Source organism: Centrocercus urophasianus, unplaced genomic scaffold, assembly GCF_019232065.1.
Source record: "Centrocercus urophasianus isolate 14NV4802_14NV808 unplaced genomic scaffold, USGS_Curo_1.0 seq_14, whole genome shotgun sequence".
NCBI classification, from domain to species: domain Eukaryota; kingdom Metazoa; phylum Chordata; class Aves; order Galliformes; family Phasianidae; genus Centrocercus; species Centrocercus urophasianus.
In genome coordinates, this window is record NW_024884586.1 from 17,121,751 (window position 1) to 17,142,645 (window position 20,895).

The 20,895-nt window shown below is 41.3% G+C and overlaps 1 protein-coding gene across 5 annotated transcripts in view; it reads left to right on the plus strand.

Moving 5' to 3' along the window:
* Positions 1-19,054, plus strand: part of PHF21A (PHD finger protein 21A) — a 100,421-nt gene extending 81,367 nt beyond the window's left edge. For 3 of the 5 annotated variants that reach the window (XM_042813941.1, XM_042813940.1, XM_042813942.1), the window contains exons 11-18: positions 225-276; positions 1,098-1,177; positions 1,628-1,688; positions 4,006-4,169; positions 9,560-9,715; positions 11,287-11,362; positions 11,686-11,789; positions 13,696-19,054. In XM_042813941.1, coding sequence (XP_042669875.1) covers positions 225-276; positions 1,098-1,177; positions 1,628-1,688; positions 4,006-4,169; positions 9,560-9,715; positions 11,287-11,362; positions 11,686-11,789; positions 13,696-13,950 — 948 coding nt within the window. In that variant the 3' untranslated portion in view covers positions 13,951-19,054. Of the gene's footprint in view, positions 1-224; positions 277-1,097; positions 1,178-1,627; positions 1,689-3,926; positions 3,950-4,005; positions 4,170-9,559; positions 9,716-11,286; positions 11,363-11,685; positions 11,790-13,695 lie in introns of all 5 variants that reach the window. The other 2 variants (XM_042813943.1, XM_042813944.1) reach the window with 1 other exon arrangement.
* The last annotated feature ends 1,841 nt before the right edge of the window (positions 19,055-20,895 follow it).

Here is a 20,895-nt window from a genome sequence, read left to right on the forward strand (position 1 = left end):
CAACTTGGTGATCATAAGCAATTGACATTTCCCTGTGTATCAGCCTAGGTTCTCAAATTAGCATATATAAATGAAAAGTGAGCTATGGAAGCAAAGCATTATTAGTAACATTTTTGGTGCTTAGTTACCTGTCAACTGATTTTAAGGGGCCTAAATAAAGTACCTTATCCTAACAATTAGAACTGTCATGATCTCTGTATTTTTCTCTTTCTTCTCTCTCACAGAAACTTGCCTTCATGGTGTCTTTAGGACTAGTTACTCATGACCATCTGGAAGGTAAAAAAAAAAATGTCTTAAGCTGGTTCTTGAGCTCTTTGTTTCATAGTCATTCTGAATGGGAATTACAAGTCCAACATATTTCTGTATTCAGTGTAGTATTTTCTTATACAAAAGTGCTTTTGGGATGTCTGTACTCCAGATCTAACTGGTCTCTTGCACATCTTTTATTCTCCTTATTACATGGAAGCAAAGCAGTTGCTTATGCAGCTGAGATCAGAAGGATCAGTGTTGGGAAAGAAAGTGCATGCTTTGATGGTAGGAAAGAAATTAGTGACAATGTTGTTGCATTCTAAACAGTCTCTGTATCTGCAAAGTTAATTTATGCCATGGATAATTTTACAGTAATCCACATCTGGATTTCTCATTTCTTTCATGATTTCATGGGACTGTAATCTGTAAAGGAAATGAATTAATAGATTATAATTTGTTTTCTTAATCCTATACGTTGAAGAACAGCCTAACGTTGCAACAGCTTGTGTATTTCTGTACTGTGTTTATTTTTAGGTACTGACAAGGTTATCAGAGGCTTCTAGTTTGAGCTCCCAATTACACTGACTGCCAGTATAAAAAGTCTTAATCCTGAAGTACTCTTATTTAGAGAGAAGATGATGGTCATTTTGTGAATTAGTTGAGCACTATATTTGTATTTTTTGTCAGCTGTTAGTTCCAAACCTGCAGAAATTAGAAGCATGATAAAGTTTCCTCTGTTGAGCATGAATGGTTCTGTAGAAATCTTCACATGCAAACTGCATTCTTAGAAACTCATAATTTCTAGGGTCTGTTGTTTTCTAACCTGAGTGAATGCTTTGTTTTTCAAGAAATCCAAAGTAAGCGACAAGAGAGGAAAAGAAGAACAACAGCAAATCCAGTATACAGTGGAGCTGTTTTTGAGCCTGAGGTATTGATCTCTTGCTGGGGGAAGCTAGTCCTTTCATTCTGAGCTTGTTTTCTGCCACATTGCCACCACACCACCATGACAATCAAGACATCTTACCTCTGACAAGACAGGGTAGCTGTTGTCTGTAATTCAGATGGCCATTGCAATGATACGACCCTTAGATTTTTAATCAGGAGGCACGTTGGGGTGTTCTTACAATATTTATGTCCTTTTCTGCCTTCTCCTATGTAAAACTGAGTGTTAGTCTTAACCATTAGGTCAGCTTGCATATTGGACTGAAGCAGTCCAGAGGTCAGAAGTAGTGTAAAAAAGCTAACTTCTCTGAAGCTGTGCTCCAGAAAACAGAACAGCTGGTAATCATATGTAGTGCTGCCTTGCTGTTCATCAGCTATTTTATATAGCTGTTGCAAAAATGTTAGCCAGCTAAAATGGTCGTGTTTTCCCCTGCAGCGCAAGAAGAGTGCAGTCACGTACCTGAACAGCACAATGCATCCTGGAACGCGTAAAAGAGGTGAGGTATACTTAGACATGTCTTCCTGCTCTGTGCCTCTTCCTCCATCTTGCATTTGCAGTCCCCTTGTTCATCTGAAGGGCAAAACAAAGAAGGACTTTACAGTACTTCATTTGTCTAGTAAATTTCCATGGTAGACACAGATCTTGACTTCGAGGGATTAGCATAGCAGGTTTTATTAAGCAGCTCAGTGTTTCATTTCAGTTCCACCTTCCCCCACGAAAATAGAGCAAAGTGAAAGGTGAGATGTCTGAACATCATTTAGAGGTATAAAGCTGCTGTCGAGATTCTCTTTTTAATAACTAAATTGTATTGCTGCTGTCAAGAAGAAGGTGGTTGTGGAAGAAGTGTCTGTGCTCTGAGTAGGAGAGGAAACTTAGTGTGAGAAAAGCTTGTTCCCCAGTGGGAGCAGAGATGGTTCCTTGGAAAGAATTTGTCTCGAGAAAGACTATCTTGCTCCTTCTGAGCACTTCACTGCAAGCAGAGTGCCACTTGTCCAGGAATGGAATATGATCTTTTGTATAGGTATGCAGCATTCTTCAGTCCAAATTCTTCTGTAAAAATAGTTGAAATTTTAATACTTATGTTATGATGAAAGACATGAGTCAGCACAACATAGCACAGAATTTCATACAGGTTTTCATACAAGGCATCAACCACACATATATAACAATTTTTCCTGATTTTATGATTTTCTGCAGTTCTTAAGAACTTGTGCAGTCAACTATAGAATTGACCAGTTCAATTATGATTTTTTTTTGCTGCAATGTCAAATATTCATTTGATGTGTACTTTCTTTGACAAACCTTGTCAGTCCAGAAGGCAATGTGACAGGGCTGACCCTTGTGCTGTTTTGAATAAAGCACGTCAGTATGCACCACTATCTTCTAGTCACATTAAAAAAAGATTTTTTTTTCTAATAGTATGGTATGAATTTTACAGAGATAGAGTGTTGCATTTGTTCTGTGGATAAATAAATGTTCCTACTTCTAGTAATCATTTCTTAATTCTATTTTACAAGCCATCGTGAACAATTAATGCATCAATGAAAGGGATTGCATGCTTTTGTGCTTGATATTCTCTCAGCCTGTGTATGCATGCTGACTGCTGTTTTACTGTCTTTTTTTTTCTCACACACTGTTGTGAGCCTGCACCTTCTATTAGCGCCAAATTAGTAGCATGCATTTTTAACTGATAGAAGATTTGGGTGAATACATTTATTTTGTGATTTAGAATAGCAGTATATTAGTCGTAAAGCTTATGCAAGCATGTGCCCTTGAGAGCTTGAGTTGGTGCTGAGCGTGTCAGAAATTTCAGCCATGGACATCACTATCAGAAATCCATTTCCAAGGACATACTTAGTTCTGGAACATATCCAGACCTTAAATGCAAGGTTTAGCATGTTAATGGGTATGGACTGACAATCTGTAAACATAAGATCTGGGGAATTATTCTAAGTCCTTTATGTTTACATAGTCATAAATTACTGTGGAGAAGGGAAGCAGAAATGATGGTTACATATTGTTTTTTACTCTCTCACTTTGCATACATAATTTTATGAAAATAGTTACAGACACATTTTGCACTTCTGCTAATCTGAAGGAGCATATAGGAGTTGTGCATAGTCAAACAAACTAGACTGAGAAAGGTTAAGAAAAAACACAGAATCTGAGGAGAGTCACATTTTAAGACCAACGACAGATTACAACTGGTAGTGCTGGGGTTATGAGTCACACAACAGGACTTTTCTTGAGGCACCCTAATTTAAAAGATGCACCAGTAAAGTAGAAAGTGCTGATCTGTGGGTGAGTGGGTTTAAAAAATGAGCAGAAAAGGATGGGGTTGGAATGGTGAGTGTTGGTCTCTGAGATAAGACTTAACCTTTGTGTAGGTTTATGCTGGCAGTAGAAAGATAGGAATGTGTGGGATAGCAGTAGAAAGGGTTTCATAGTAGTTATTGTGGCTTCTATCTAGCTTTGGTGCCAACATATTTTCCCTAAAAACTGAGTAGCCTTGTTTCTAGGAGTCCGCAGACTGCTTTTGGGGGAGTAGTTCTTTGACCTTCTTACAGAACTTATTTCTATTTCCTTCTGAAATACATCTTTTAAATATTCTTTCCTGGCAAAATTCTACTTAAATATTTCTTAAAAAATGTTTAAATCTTTGCTTCTGTCCTTCCACTTGTAACTTTTTTATTAACTTCCTCTCTGTGCTACGTCATTTCCTTTTTCATGCTAGCCAATGAGGACCACTGGCCAAAGGTATGTAAGATTTTGTTTGTTTGTTTGTTTGTTTGTTCCCTTTTGTTAACATGTAGGTCGTCCACCTAAGTACAACACGGTGCTGGGGTTTGGGGCTTTGACGCCCACGTCCCCTCTGTCCAGTTATCCCGACTCCCCTGAAAATGAAAAGACAGAGACCACATTTACTTTTCCCGCGGCTGTTCAGCCTGTGTCCCTGCCTAGCCCCAGCTCCACAGACGTAAGTAATTCTTGGGGAGGGAGGTTACTTTTGGGAAGATATGCAGAAACAATCACAAGGCAAATCATTGCAGATTTTGTTTCTTTAGTCACACTCATCCTTTGTCCTGGTTCAATGCGTTGAAACCATCTAGTCTCCTTTTAACACCCTTCCTTTTTCCTCCTGCACCTACATTCTTATCCTGTAGAGATTTTATTTATAACGTGCGGTGGATTGAAACACTGGGAGGCACTAGGCATGCTGGATGAGCTCATTTCCTTTGTGCCGTGTTTGAGATCTTGTCTGACTGAATTGAATCTGTCATCCATGATAAAGGGGAAAGGAGAGAATGGAAAATATTACTTACAGACCACAGTAACAGAAAGTTGTGATGTTTCAGTAATGAGAGAAGGAAAACAACTCGGATCACCCAAGACAGCCAGGAGCAGTTGTTCACTGCACTGGTTATGGCAGTTCAGCTACATTGGTAGAATACATTGCTATGTACAGTTGCTATGTTTATGCTTCACAAAACCTGTCTCAAATGAAATCTGCTCATTTTTTCATAATTTATAAAGAAGGAAATATCTTTTTTTTTTTTTTTCTTTTTTTTTCTTTTTTTTTTTTAAGTTAGAAACAAAGATTTGCCCCTCAAAGCTCAGCCTTTTTTAAAGTTGCTGAGGATGACCCAGTTATTTCATTGTTTCTGTTTCTTGCCAAAAGCATTAAGAAAAAAATTAAAGGCTGTGCATAAGTTTCTGAAAAGAAATAGCAGGGAAAGTTGATCTGAGTTACTGTGTAGGTCTGACACAATGTAATGAATGGACAGTATGGTTTGTCTAAAAGTGTACAATGACTGAGTGAAGTAATTCATTGTACAAAACTTGTCAGGAGTTGTAGTGTACTTCCAGTAAAGTGCTTGCCTTTTAGTAACTACTAAGTACTGGGAACAGTTTGAAAATAAAAAGATACTGGCTTATTTATTCACATGAATAAGAGACCTAGGTTTGTTTGTTTGTATGCTTCTTTTTTATGTAATATTGTGTGTAATTGAGAGCCAGCAACTTGAAATGGACTTTACGGAAGCATTGAGTTGGGTGGTTTTATTTTCACCTGTGCAGTTTCACCACTTAAAGAGCATAGACCAAGGGACAAACTATTGGCCATGGAGAAGAGGCAACAGAAGCTATCTTGTTGCTTCTGAACGGTATTTGTTCTGTAGAGGCAACAGAAATAGAAATAGTGGAAGTGTGTTTGAGTCATAGAAATAAACAGATGCAGTTCTGATACACGGGGAATATGTATGTGAAATTAGAAGGTGCGCTTTTGTGTGGTTACTTTTGAGAGCAAAACAGCACTCAGCTATAAAAACCCTTTGCTGACAGTCAGATGAAAGAGACTGTGGAACAGCCCCACAGAGGGAGGGTGTGCCAGCTCCATCTCTGGGGACTTCTAAAAGTAACCAGTAAAATTGACAAGTAAACATGCTGGAGAGAGCTTTTTTTTTTTTTCTTTTCTTATTGGCCCCATGAGAAGGATTGGATAATGTGTTAGATCTTTTCCATCTCTGACTTTTGTATGGTCATTTCCTACTGTATAAAAGCTCTCAAAACAGTATAATGCGGTGGTGTCCTGTTTTCTTGCTCTGCCTGGTGACAGCAGGCTAAATCAAGAATGGAGAATTCTTGTAGCATTCTAATCTCGTTCTGAATGCCCTGAATTTTCTCAGTTTGGGTAGTGTTCAGACCTAGCTGATGGATTGTTTCAGTATTCATTAATTACAAATCTGTGTTTGTCAAAATATAGAAAGATGTATTCCAGGTAGAATAAAAAATGCTTCCTGTTGTTACTCCTCCAGCTTTTGGTGACCATATAGAGTGAAAACATGATACGTGCATGCCCAAGTAAAAAGTTATTTTAAAAGTCTCAGTTAAAACCTTTCAGCTGTTTCCCAGGCAATTAAAGAAGAAAACTGCGATTTTTCCCATCTTCAAAACATTTTTTACACTAATTTATTTGGAAAGTCTAATTCCTATAGGCTGTAGAATGGAAATTTGATGTTTGGTAGCTGAAAAAACTTTGTTTTTAGCCAACCTGTGAAAATTGACCAAGCATTCATCACCACAGCCCAGAATGGCTTCTTGCCTTTCTTCTGAATTGTCATCCTCTCAGTGACAGAGATGAATTCTGAAGGGAGGAACTTGAGATGGGAGTGGAGATAAGGGTGGAGGGGTAGAAACTGAGAACAGAGCCTGGGAAAAGGAGGGAAATAATAACAGGCAGGGCTGAACAAAGCTTTTTTTTTTTTTTTTTTTTTTTTTCTTTTTCTGTCTTGAAGTTGGCTGTGAACCACTTGGTTACGGGTGATTCTCCCTCACACAATAGCATATTCACCTGGAAGACAGCAATTGCCTTTGATAGTCTATTAGTCAGCAGAAAGAATAATGCAAAACTGTTTTCTGTCTAGAAATCTCTATTCTAGCAATGGTTCAAGCCTGTGGTCGCAAAATGCCTTTTTATTAGTAAATTAATAAATGTTACAGTTGAGCAGAGCGTTGGAGAACATTCAGACCGTGAAGTCAAGCTCATAAATGTTCGAGAATGCCTAGATTATTATTGCTTGTGATAATTGAGTCACTTATAGCACGCATACCTATTATGATAATCTTTATTAATGTGGTCTTGCACAATTCTTGTTCCAGAAAATTTAGATTTACCATGTTATTCTAGTGAAATGTACAAATACATGTCCACATTCAAACACATAAGCTATACACACATACTGTGGATTTGATATCGTATTGTTCTGTTGTACTGCCAAAAGGCAGGCCTTATTGCTGTAGATACCGTATAAAAATAAAGGAAAATGTTAGCTGTTCAGAAAGCTTTTATTTACTTTCCCATTATCTTGGAAGAAGAAATAGAGCAAATAGTGACCTTAAATCACCTTCTATATTCACACTGTTTTGAAATTACTCTTCAGCGTCTTCTGCCTATAACATATGTTAGAGCATCGTCAGCGAGCTCTGCTCTAACATAAGTTGGCTGCAAACAGCCTTCAGGGAGCAGGGCCAGAAGCTGAGATTAGTGGGGTGCATGTCACAACATCAAATCCAGCACCCTTCATGCATACATTATTAACTGTCTTTAAAACCTGGGATCTTTCTTTGGAATTGAGCATTGGCTGGATTTTTTATTTTTAATGTCCAGTTACTAATTTTGAGGGAATACCAGGAAATTTGTATTACTGTTTTGATGAACCAAAATAGGATTATGGATTTTATGCGTGTGTGCTGCCATTCTGATGCATTCAGAAACACTGCACACTGACCAGTATATCACTACTGGTTTTATGATGTTCTGTTGAATTTAAAAGGCTTTGGACCTAAATTTCTTCATGTCTCCTCTTCAAGAAGCAACAAAACGCACCTCTTGTATAGGTCTCTTTCTGCAAGATATTAGATGTATCAGTTTGGGTTTTTTAATAGCACTAGTTAGGCACCTCAGCCAGGTACCAAATGCCATTTGTAATCGATGGCAGCCAAAGGCATCTTAACAACACATATAATTCTCTAGAATGAGAATTTTCTACTGGAATGTGAGAATTTCCTTAGGTTGCAGAGGATTTTGGTTTAGCTTCTCTGGCACCTGCTGCCTGCCTTCCTTTCCTCACTTGTGTTTGCAGAATGCATAATGGAGGAAAAGAAGCTCTTCCCAGCCTGGTTACGCAGATCACTTCAGAGGAGGGATGAAATGTCACTCATTTCATTCTTCTGTTAACACCAAAGAGCTCTGTGGTGTTAAAGTATGAAATAATACCATAACCCAGCTGCCAGTGATCCCTGGGAATTACAGAACCAAAAAACGGCACTGATAATTCACTGAAGGTTGATCTTTTACAAAACACAGCATCAGTGCAAACCTTGGGAATTAAGAGAAGCATAGTGTTCCCTTCAAAGAAAGGCCTCATCAGCAACAGAGTCAGGAAGTAGGAGCCTTAGCAGATTGCCTGTGTCTCATTCTTCTAGTATGTTTAATATTTTATCCGTAGTAGAGGTTAGCATCATTTTTCTTGTCTGGCAACTTAATGTTGTAAGTGCATGGCCAAGTCCGGTATCATTCCAAGATAATGGAACTTACACGCATGAAAAGACTGTACAGCTCAAAAAACTGCATGCACTGATAATGCCTGTATACTGATGGAGAGTGTGTGCACAGTTAGACTCCGCACACACATTCTGAGATTATAGTCTTGAGGATGTTGTCTGTGTGAAGCTTTTGACTAAAGTTAGTGAGAAGTGCATATTTCAGACTCCAGAGAGGGCCTAGAATATGTCAAGCTGTCAGAACAAGCCACAGGTGAGAAGGAAGAGCGTTCCGATGCCCCTTTCCTATTCTATGGGTACTAACCCATTTTTCTTCCATGCCTCTGTGTACTTTTGTCCAAAGAACAAAGTGAAAACAAACATGAACACAACTACCAACCCAAGCATAAGATGGGAGTAACAGGAGGAGAGAGAGAGAGAAAGAGAGAGAGAGAGAGAAGAAAAAGTGACAAAAATTAGACCTTTCTTTCTGGGGAGTTGATGCATGCAGAAAAGAAATATCTCTGATAGTGATACAGTAGTAAGTCGGACTAGATTTTGCCAAGAGATGTTAGTAATGTTTTCAACTCTTTCCAAAAAAGAAAACTCCTAGAAAATCTCTCTTGGGTATTCCTTCATCTTGGCTCTCACAGCCTATGCTAGCGATGAAACATAAGCCACTGCCGATAGAAAATGAGAGAATTTTGAGTCATAGCTTTTTTGGTGCAACTCGAGGTAGCCTCTGTGAAGTAAAAAGAATTGTCTCCAGAGTGTAATTCATTTTGTTCTTTTTCATTTACAAGCAGAGCACCTTTTCCTTCTACTTTCATTTTTAAAGGTGACCTGAATATTTGACAGTGTTCTTTTAAGTCACTCCACTGGGGTTTCTTACATATAATTACTGGCAAGAGACCGCCTCATCAGCATTCCCAAACTGGAGTTGTGCTTACATTCAGAAATGAGAAGGGTTAAGAAAGTGGGTAGCTCATCATTTTAGGCAAAAACAAGCAGGGTAAGGGGGAGGGGATTCTAAAATAACATAGGCCATGGGTTACTATGTGTTAAGAGAATGTATGGTGATTAGTGTTTGCTATAATATCTTACCTTGGGAGGGCACTGTTTGGGATGACTGATGTGTTTCTGATGTCCTGCCTGATTTTCCTGTTTCACCTCCTATAAAGGGCTTGATCGTTTGGAATCCCCTTAGAAATAGTTGTGTTGTAAACTTTGCATTTAACAAGGATGTAGATGTCAAAGGTCAAAATTCACTTTTTGCCTTCTTCCTCTCTTTTTCTGACCCTCACCCCTTCCCCTCAATTTTTATAGGGCGATATCCATGAGGATTTTTGCAGTGTTTGCAGAAAAAGTGGGCAGTTGCTGATGTGTGACACATGTTCACGTGTTTATCACCTGGACTGTCTGGATCCGCCTCTGAAAACCATTCCCAAGGGCATGTGGATCTGTCCCAAATGTCAAGACCAGGTATTGTTTAACAGACAGAGAGTTATACACAATGCACTGCAAAGATTTTTCCAAGTTAAAGGAAACAACCGCATCGCTTGGCTTACTTACATCAAGGCAGGCTGACACTGAACCAATCTATCTGATCTGCAGTAAGGGTTGTGTAAATTTGATCTAATTACCTATGTCTTCCTTCTGGACTTGGGGTCCTTATTTGTTACCTATGTGTTTTCAGTCTTTTGTTGGGCCAAAGCACACAGACTTTTGGGAAAGGTTCTCTATTACCCATAGAAATGCTCCTGTTCATCTGAACTTGTTTCTTTAAAAGTCACTGGTATGTTCTTTTGGATAAATATATCAAGTGTTTGTACGAGCTTGCCTCAATAGATTGAGAAAATACAAACCTCTCTTTTCTTATATAAATCAGGCATCAGAGACTTTGTCTTCAGTGATCTCTCTAGCAATATTGTCAAGCATCAGCATAATGAGGATGGGCAAATACTTTGGTCCTTCTTTATTCAAAGTACATAACTGAAGTGAACAGATGATATTTTAATATTTTGTTTATACTTGCATTGAAATGACAAGACAAAGAAGTAAACCAGGGTATTCGTAACCTTATGTGGCACTTCAGAAGTTGCAAAGGATTGCTGTTAATCAGCAGCCTGAAGCTGTTAGTGTTCTGTCTGGTTTAGCATATTGCTTAGTCACTCACATGGCCAGATGGTAAGGTAAGAATACAACCTGGTACATTATGTGCTGCTCAGAGGAGCAGGAATGCAAAATTCAAGTGACTTGGTCAGTCATTGCAAATGAGGAGGAAGTATTACCACTTTTCTATTCCTGCTCTTGTGAACTATCGCATATCCTTCCTCTTTGTATTTCTGTAGTACATTCCCATAGAATTCTGGGAAATATCTGAGTTATTTTACTGAAAAGTGACCAAGTCCTCTATCTCCTGAGGCACCCCTCTGCTTCACTTATTAAAAAGACACAGTACATTTTTCTTCTCAAATTAAAGCTCCTTAGGAAGGAATATGTGAGGAATGCACTTAAATACATAAATGGTTCTTATCCTTATATAAAGAGGGCTTGATGATTCTATTAAGACAGTTCTGATATGAAGGGCATATAGGACAGTTTGATGTGTTATTAGCCCAGAAGAGTGTTGTTTAAATGTGTGGTATGGAAGCTGCTCTGTGACATGAAAAGTTTTCTCTCAGAACAACTGAGATCAGCAATTTGTCCAAACCATGCAATAATGTTTATGTCTCCTGGCAAGTTTCAGTTCAGATGCATTATCTTTTCATTCCTCTTTTAAGTTGTTCTTTTTCATTAGTTTATTTGTGGCTATGGAGGGAATTTGAGAATATGCTGACATTTGTAAGAAACAGGCCTCCTTTGTGGGAGCTACAGTAAGTTGTGAATAATTCCCTCTGTTAAATCTCAGCGCAGGTCTGCAAAGCTTCATGTTAACAGAGCTCAGATTAATGATAGCCACAGAGAAAATCCATTGTTTTTTCCCTTTCTTCTTTTTCTTTTCTTAGGGATAGATTGTTTACCAGCTAAATCTCTACACACTTTTCTTTCAGATGTTAAAGAAAGAAGAAGCAATCCCGTGGCCAGGAACTTTAGCAATTGTTCATTCATATATTGCGTATAAAGCAGGTAGGAAAATGGGGAGCAATGGGTTTTTTTCAGTTTTAAAACTGGAAAATGTTATTGAGGGAATGGGACAGCATGATACTTCCTTTTCAAAAGGAAATTAAAGAGGAAGAACTTAATCATTGAAGTGATAATGGCAGTCCAAACTCTTAAGCTTTTTGTGATACTTGCATGTGCAGGTGAAATTTTGGTTGTGATTTATTGCAAACGTGGTTGAATTTACTTCAGTAATACTCTAAATGAAACAGTTTAGAGCTTATATCCACAATGGTAACAGGAAGACTTTAAATATTATTTCTTGAGGTGATTAATATTCTGTTTTGCAGCAAAAGAAGAAGAAAAACAGAAACTACTTAAATGGAGTTCAGATTTAAAACAGGAAAGAGAACAACTAGAGCAGAAGGTCAAACAGCTCAGCAATTCTATAACAGTGAGTATCACCCTCCCAGATAAATCTGCACCGGTGTTCTGGTGTCAGAATGCAGATAGAAAACTGCAGAGCCCATGTACTAGACTTATCTTCCACTGGTTTTACTGAGGATTGAGTGGGCTCTTTTAGGACTGTGCTTTTTTAGGACTTTTGGGATCAGGAATGAAATACAAGCGACATACAATCTGAGACACTCTTACATGATCCCTCCTGACCATATACTGTAGAATGCAGTGACCTATAATATCAGCAGGTGACAAACACGACCCACAGCAATATTGTCTGTGGGCAGCAGATGAATTCTAATTCTCTAGTGCCTCACTTGAGTTTGAATGATTGGGCCTCTGTGTGTAGTAAGAGTTACTTGGTGCTCTCTTCAGATATTCCTAATACAAAAGTGACCATTTTCTCACAACTGTCTCTTGGGTTCTTGACATGCTGGCTGGAGAGTCAGCAAGCCTCTGCATATTACTAATTGAACAGTGTCATACTTCTGACCAGAAACAGTAGTGTTCTCCTAAATTTATGACAGTAACTGTGCCATACGTATTAATTTGCTCTTAATATGCAAATTGGCTCTTGAGTTGCCAGTGCAAAGTTTGAGCCCCCCCACTTAGCATGGCCTAAGTCAGTATCACAACATGAAAAATATTAAAATCTATGTGGCAGCTTGTGTAAAGCTGGGTATGTAAGTACAGACTTGGGTTTTTTTTCCAACGTAGATGCACTGTCTGTGTGTCTTTACCTCTTAGACGAAAAGTAAACATCCCATGTTTAAAGACCTTTAATGCTAATGATACAATTAAAACAATTGTGAGCAAGTGGTAAGAGGTGCTGGCTGGCAGGTCTGGAGTCTGTCATCTTCTGGTTAGCAGTAGCTGGACATAAACTGAGCAGCACTGGTGCTGCTTCTCAGTCATATTACACAGAGGCAGAAGCAAGCCTTTACAAGGATTGATAGTAGGTAAGGAGAATGGTGTCTTTTCCATGGTCAAGCCATTGTTTACACTTTAATTCGAATCATCAAACAAAGACACATTAGATCTAAATTTTGTAATGTTCTTGTGATGCCAAGAGCTGCATGTGAAAACAGTAAAGCTGAAAATAAGAGTGTCTGGAGATCAGTGTGAATAAAAGACTTGAAAAATATAAGAAGGTTGCCATCTCTGTGTAAGATGCTGAAAGTTATGGGTGCAAAATAGCTACCGTCTCTTTCTTTCTGAGGGTTTCAAATATAGATATAAGCAGTTTGTCACTCTTGAAACGTCACTTGTGGGCATTCATTTAAGCTATCATACTCTGGCTCTTATCTTATGAGCTACCTAGGTTACTACTGCTTCCAAGAGAATGAAGTGGCCACAAAATAAGATTTTCAAGTGAAAAAGGGCTTGTTTTTCATTTCAAGTGCCCTTTATTTAGTAAGAAGAGGAAATGTTCCTGTTAAAAGTGTATGTAAAAGCAAGGACTGTATCCCATTAATGGCATGCACACAGTCAGCAGTCAGCTGTGATAGGATGCCTGAGTTTGCATATCCGAGCTAAAGAAATTCCAGCAATGCAGTGCTAACAGAAAAATAAGAACACATACTTGGAAGTTTCCCTTCAAAAGGAACCCAAGAGGATGGGAACTGTCTGTGTTGGTCTGCCAGGCGCCTTGGGATTAAAGGACCTTATTGGGGGGCAGCTATGTACAGACAGTTTAGTTCCTTAGCTTGCAAATATGAATGCCGTGAACACAGCTCTGAGCCTTCTTTTCTTCTAGTCTGAAATTACAGGTAACATTGCAGCTGCAGTCTTTTCTGAGTACTTACATTTAGATCCGCAAACGCTGAATTCCTTCTCTTGCCTGCTTCCATTCCTACAAGGGTAAAGCTTGAACTTAGCATTGCTTTTCTGTTTTGCTGCAGAAATGCATGGAAATGAAGAATACCATCCTTGCAAAACAGAAGGAGATGCACAGCTCCTTGGAGAAGGTAAAACAGCTGATCCGCCTCATCCAAGGCATCGACCTTTCAAAACCCATAAACTCTGAGGTCAATTCAGTAGCCATCTCCAATGGCATGGACTCCACTAACAATACTAATGCTGCCACCTCCACCTTAGCCCCCTCCCCTTCCCAGAGCTGCATGGTGAACTGTAACAAGGGCGATGAGACTAAATAACACAGCGAAGCTCAGAAGGAGCCAGGGGAGGTGGCGGCGAGGAGGAGAAGCGAAATAACAAAACTCTAGAAAAGCAAAACCGGATTTCTTCTGGAAAGTGCAGAATTCTTTAGTTCTTTGGTTCCAGAGAGAGCGTGAAGATGCTTGTGCCAGGCGGCACCGGAGTTTGCCAATTGATCCTTCTTATTCTGTGTGTACATGCAAAGTTTGGATCATGATACATGAATAGTGCCAGCTGGGGGTTCTTTGCCAGCACCATGCCAAGTGAAATAATATATTTACTCTCTCTATATTTTACACCAGTGTGTGCCTGCAGCAGCCTCCACAGCCACTATAGGTTTGTTTTATTTTTGTTTGGGGTGAGGAGCAGGGATAAGGGAGGAGAGCAGGTTTCAAATCCTTATTTGCAGAACAGTTTGTTTAGCTAGGGGAAAACAAAAACAAGTCCAAAGAGCCTGTGGGCTTTTCCTGTTTCTAAACTCTCAGTACTATTAAACCAAAAAAAAAACAGAAATATAAATTATCAAATCCCAGTGCCCAGAAGGGACAAGTCTATCAAATAAGCAGTATTTACTATTGTTTAGACAGGAGATGTACAAAAGGAAAGGAGATGGACTTTTCACTGAGTAACCAGCACATGTACAGGCTGAAGATCTACTTTCCCAACAGCTTTGGGTTAAACTGTACTTCTTCACATCAGAGAAATACATGCTTTGCAGAACTGATTCAAATCTTCACACTCATCCAGAAAGCCTATGTTGGGAATGGGAGAATAGAGGGCCAGAATCCAGGGTCAGCTTGGAGTGTTGGATGGAGGTGTCCCAAGAGAAAATGTGCATCGATTACTTGAAAATGAGATTCCAACCCTTTTCTATATTTATAAACAACAAAACTGTCCTGAACAAAGTAGCACATGACCCAGATGTGTGAACTGAACAGAGAAATGTCCTTTTCTTTCACTTCTTTTCTCTTCTTTTGGTAACAAGAACTAAATAAGGAATAGAAAAGCTGTTTTTCAGGCTGACAGTCTAATTAAAGAGGTAGATGGGACCTTGCATGGTATAGATTAGAAGTAATAGTGTCAGTGAGATACAGTGAGTCTTTGTGAGTCCTTGTGTCATCGTTTTGGGCACTGTTTTTTTATGCAAGGGCAAAATCTTTGTATCTGGGGGTAAAAAAACAACTTTTTTAAATTAAAAAGGAAAATAAAAGATATTGAGGTCTTCCTAGTGTTACTTAAAATAAGATCAAGGTAAGAAACATTGTAAAAAAAAAAAAAAAAAAAATTACAAAAGTGCTATTTGTTTCCTAAACAAGTGATTTCTATTAAAAAGGTGTCAGAACTGGAGAAAATGCTGTGTACTTAGAATTTTTTAACACAGACTTTGCTTATTTATGATGACATTCTGCTGTGTTTGTGTTTTAAGATCCAACGGGACAGTTTCCCTAGATTATACCATACATGCTACTGGCTAAACCCTAAAGAGAATCAAATCCACAGTGCTGGATCTCACCCCACCTGGAGGATCTGCCTAGCTTGTCTCTGCTGTTACCGTATCTTCCCCCTTCCTTGATGTGTGCGTAACCCAGAGAAAAGCACTGGCAGTGTACTTGCTTAAGGCTTTAATGCTTTTGTGATACGGACTGATTAGAGCTTGAGAATGAAAGAGCGTTTGTTGGGCTGAAGTCACTTTCGTTATATCCTTTATTTAAGAAGTTCATCTCTTGCACATAGCCTTTTCACTATAGGTACCAAAGCTTTCCTCGTGCTCCTGTTGTGGTGGGGTCTGTCCCAGCGCAGAGTACTGACTCGTGTCACTTAGGGCTATGTCACAGAGCTGCCCGCTTTCACTGCTGCATGGAAATATTTGGGCAAACTCTGATTCCACTGGAAGTGCTAGCAAAACTCCCGTTGCTCCCAGTGGGAGCAGAGCTGAGCTTCTCCGCAGGCAGTACGAGGCCAGGTCCCTGCTGTGGTGCCCTCCAGAGCGTGCATTAGGCAGTCCTGCCCAGCCGCTGATCCTTCTGGAACAGAGAAAGCCTTGCATTTCGGGGCTGCATTTCTGAGAAAGAAGTAGCAAATGCTCCAGATGCTACATAGCCTGAAAGAGTCTCCTTGCTGCCACAGCCAAGCATGCTTCTGCAGGATTCTTGGCGCTGCTCTCTTCCCCTTCCTTTGCTCACCCTCCTGACCTTTAAGGACTTCTCCCAGGACTGTGTGCTATTTTCAGAACTGAGCTCAGAGCTGATATCCTGAGTTCTCATGTTTATCCGTAGCTTGGGAAGATGACTCTTAGGTGCACATCCCAGCTAAACCTGTGATCACCTCACGGTTTGGATATTTGCTAGCAGAGCTGTAGGATCAAACCCATCGAACTAAACATGTTCTACTTGCATCAACCCAATTACCAGTTGAAGTCATTACCATCGAACATCCTGGCCAGGTTCTTCTCTAGCTGGTTGCTTGGGTAACTCCCCTTCTTCTGAGCTGTGAAGTACATTCCCAGTAAGAGACAGTATCTTCATGTTCTCATGTTCTTCTTTCTGTGTTATTTTCTGAGCTCTGCTGGGAGCACTGCACTCCTTGGATGTAGTAAGCTGCTGGAAGACTTGAGAGTCCTTCTGTTTGCTTTGCTGTTTCAGGAAGGGATGGGAATGAAATTCACTGGTAGCTGCATTTAAATCTGAGCATAGTTACCCAGCCAGGAGATGTCAAAACAGCTGTTACTGCTTTTTCAAGGCATCTGCTTGTCTTTAGAAACTGAGTAGCTAAGTACAGACTTTTGTCTCCTTTTCTTCCAGCCTTGTGTTCCAGACTGTCAAAGGACACCTTTAGTTAATCATTGCTTGGCAGAGAAATGACCTCAACTGTTCAGTGCTGCTGGGTAGTTTTTGCTCCCTGATCCTGTTTGAGCACTTTCCTTCCTGGCTCTGCAGCACTATCAGCCAACAGGCAAAGATCATTCCCAGGGCTGTGCTGACACTGGCAACAATGTTGGTACATAGGCACGAGTAAACTTTTGCCCAATTAGCAGCAATGAGGTTGAAGGGGAAATGCTGTTTGCTAAATACAGAGGGAAATGTTCTGTTTTCTACCTGCTCTCAGAGTTTCCAACGAAGGGCAAAATTCAAACTTTTTGACAAGTTTAAGTTCAAGCTTTTCTTTTGGATTTGTTGGGTGTTGTGGTTTTGTTCTGTTTTGTTTTTCTCTCATGCAACATTTGAGACAGGCTGAGTTGGTATTAGAACTTCTCTTCAAGAAGCTGTCCTAATGACTGGCATTTTGTATTTCCAAACCACCATAAAGGTAACAACTAATTCTTATGTCATCGCTTGTCATTAGTGGGAAATAAGCGGCTTTTAAGTCTCACTTGTAAAGGAGAAGAAGATGAGACCACAGAGGAAGCTCCTATCAGAGATGTTCCTGGCACTCAGCCTAGTGCTAAGGGCTTTCAGAAGTCATCCTGCTGCTTTAACTGCTCAGAAATAGAATAAGAGTTGCAGAAACAGTTTTCCCCTTCTCCTCGCAATCTGTTCTTTAAGCAGCTGGAAAAGTATGGTGTGGTCAAAGCCTGAAAACGAGCATGTGATCTGGCCAGAAGAATTAGTGCTACCATTAGATCCTCTTTATCTTCGTTTAGTGCCAGCGGAACTTTTAGCGCTGTGCAAAATGCGGTGAAGGCAATCCTTCCAGGGGTGAGTGGTGCAGATGGTTCTTCATTAGCCAAGAGTCACCATGGCAGTAGGAGGAACCAACAGTTTGCATGAACAGAACAAAGATTTTGTCCTTTAAACAAGTGAATTTCTGTCAGTGGGGACATGAGCTAAAAGACACCTGCTGAGAAATTAAAGAGGTAAGAATTTTACAGGCGCAGTGTTGGTTGTTTTGATGGCAGAAAAAATGGCCTGGTATTTTATCCCTCCCAACAGACCAGGCTTGAGAGAGCAAATCTGTATTCCAGCTGTCTAGGTGTATAGACCCTAATTCTGGCCTCCTTGGCTTCAAAATCATCATCTTCCACGGACGGATGCAGAGGCAGCCCCAAAAAGCAATATGGTCAACATTGAAGTCTCCCTCTTGGTCGCACCATGCTGTGGCAGCCCACAATACAGGGAGTAAACTCTGACATCTCCTTCTCCTGTGGATGCAGTGGAAAATACCTGTGACTTTGCAGTGCACATTTCTCTTTCCTTTTGTTTCCCAGCTGAGTAGGGCCCCTGCCCTCTTTGCTTCTGAAGCACTGGTGACGAATATATGTTTTTTAATGCAATGTGTTTTTAGAAGATCATATTCAGATGTCAAACCAGATTCACTCTTTCACTGGGGGCTTCCCTCTGCCAGCTGCTCAGATAACAACTCAAATACTGATATTACACTTCCTGGTGGACCATGCCCCTTTGGGCAGACTTTGTTGTGTCTTTTCAGAACTGTTCTGACCCTTCTTCACCTCCATTTTGTCCTCCTTTGGGATTCTGAAGATCTGGGGCAAGGTCAGCCTTGCTGGGTTACTGCAGAGAGTTTTCTGATAGACACATTTGTAGAAACTCTGCTGAAGAGTCAGGAACCTGGAGAAAGACAACAGCACTGTGTCGTGCAGCTGATTCATTTGGCACTGAGGCTTGCCTGGCCAACAAACTACCTCAGCAAAGGCCATTCCTGAGCACCGCGTGGATTCTGTAGTTTCCATTATCCAGAAGGCAAAATGTCTCCAAAGAAGCCTTGCAAGCAGCCAGCTAGGTGCCGGCCTCTGAATGCGTGCGAGCGAGCCTTATAGCAGCGCATTATCAAACATTTGCTTTCATTGATCAGACCTGGGCCAGGGAATGCCCTAAAAATCAGGGGGATCAGGAAAACACAAGAGCTGCAGACGTCTCCAGGTTATTGCCGTCTTACTCAGATCCTTCTTTGAGCCTCAGTCTTGTTTGTAACACCTACAGAATGGAATGTAATACTTGAAAATATGACGCTCATTATCTTTTACCTTTAGCTCCCATTTTCCCAATGTTTATCTTTCATCTGGGACAAGAACTTTCTGCATCGTTGTGTCTTGTATAGGCTGAGCACATAGTTGAAACTTGCCAATAAAGAGAATTATTTATACCATGCGCTGGTAAGCTTGGTAATTATAAAGCCATGAAAACCCAACATCTGCTGGCTGTTGATTTAAGAGGTGGCCTTGTTTCAGAAGACCAAGACCTTACCTGTGTGAGGGTCTGCCAGCATCCTGCCAGTGTGGCACAGCTACGTGAGGAGCACGCAGAGAACAGCCCAGCCAAGGGCCTCTGTGCTGGGGCAATGGCTATCCTGGAGATCACCACACAAGGACGGGGTCTCGGGGGCCTCTCCTCACCCTGTGCCAGTGGTGGGTGCCGCAGGGATCAGAGAATGGGTCTGGAGACAGAGGGAGGTACGAGAGGAGGCAGGAAGAGCTGAAAGGAGGGGTATATGGGGTAAGGGAGAGCAGGGAGAAGACATGGGAACAAGTGAGAAACAGGGAAGGTGAAGGCAGGAAAGATCCAGGAGTGACAGCTGCAGCTACAAGGTTTGTGAGTTCAGCGGAAGGACTGGAACAAAAGAGCTCTTTGTCCTACCTTGGTTTGTGATGTGGGTTGATCTGTATTCTAAGACAAAGTGCAGCAGGAGAAGAGTTTTTAGGCTGCAGACGGAGAAGGAAACAAGCACCACACCAGCTCAGCTCTGCTTCTGCTGCCTTTCTGCACCCAGTTTCCTATATACCCCTGTAGAGGGGCGGTCCAGCAGCGTGGTGAGGTGTACCAGCTGTAAGGTCACTGCAAGGACTGAGCCCGGAGAGCTGCTTGCAGGCAGGTGGCAGGAGGGCAGCAGGCTCTAGTGCTGTTCTTCACCATCATACCCAAGCAAGTGTCAAACACCCTAGAAACTCAGTCCAACCCACACATAAGGAGGAAGAAGGACTAAAGGACCTCTTTGCTCAGTGACAGGAGCTCCTAGGCTCCTGAGAGAGATGGCAGGGAAAGCCAGCAGCAGGGAGCAGCATGAACTATTGGGCTGTGGCAGTTTGCAGCTTTTATCTTATTCCTGAACCTACACCAGGATGCACAAGAACCCAACCCTTGTGTTGCCTGCCTTCTCCCTTCTGTCACTGAGATAGAAACGGTGTTGCCCAAACTTTGGGAGAGCCCTTCTGGATGCCACTGGGTAACAAAACACCACATTGGCAGGTCTCACCCCAGCACATAGCCTCAGGTTTGGGCCCTCGGTGTCCGGAGGAAGAAGCTGTGCCACCATGAGTCAGGGTGTGCCAAGAGGGAGGAAGGGGAGCATTTACTTACAAGAATGGAAGGACTCCTCCATGCCTTGTTTTCCCTGCTGTGCAACAGCTGATGGCCACGTCAAGCACCGCTTCTCTTGGGCTGCAGGTGCTGCGAGCAGGCAGTGCTGAATAGGGGAGGTATCAGCAGCAGGCTGCGTGTTTCTGCTTGTTCTAGGATGATGTGCAACTTCTAATCTTAGTCTCACGTAGTTCTTTCCTTTAATTACCACTGGTATCAAAGCGGTGGCTGCCTCTAGAGCCGGGAGCAGTGCCTCACCCATCAGCCCTCCTTCTATCAGGCACGCTGCCCAAGTCACTGCTGTGACGGCAGCCACGGCTTCCTCCGAGGACTCTGCTCCACACCGGCCCCAGGCTCAGCCCCGGGACCACGAGCTGCCAGCTCAGCCACGGCTTCAGGGCACTGCCACAGGTGAGGAACCCTGCTGGGCCACCCCAGCTCTGCTCTGTGGCCCTTCAGCCATTGCTTCCACCACTCATCAGGGCTGGGAGCAGCCCCCTGGCAGGTTCCTGTCACTGCAGACCTCCCGTGCAGCACCCTGAGCAGTGCCCCGATGTTCTCACAGCACCACACATGAGAGCACCCACACAGGAGCTGGATGGTGATTTTTATATATATATATATATATATATA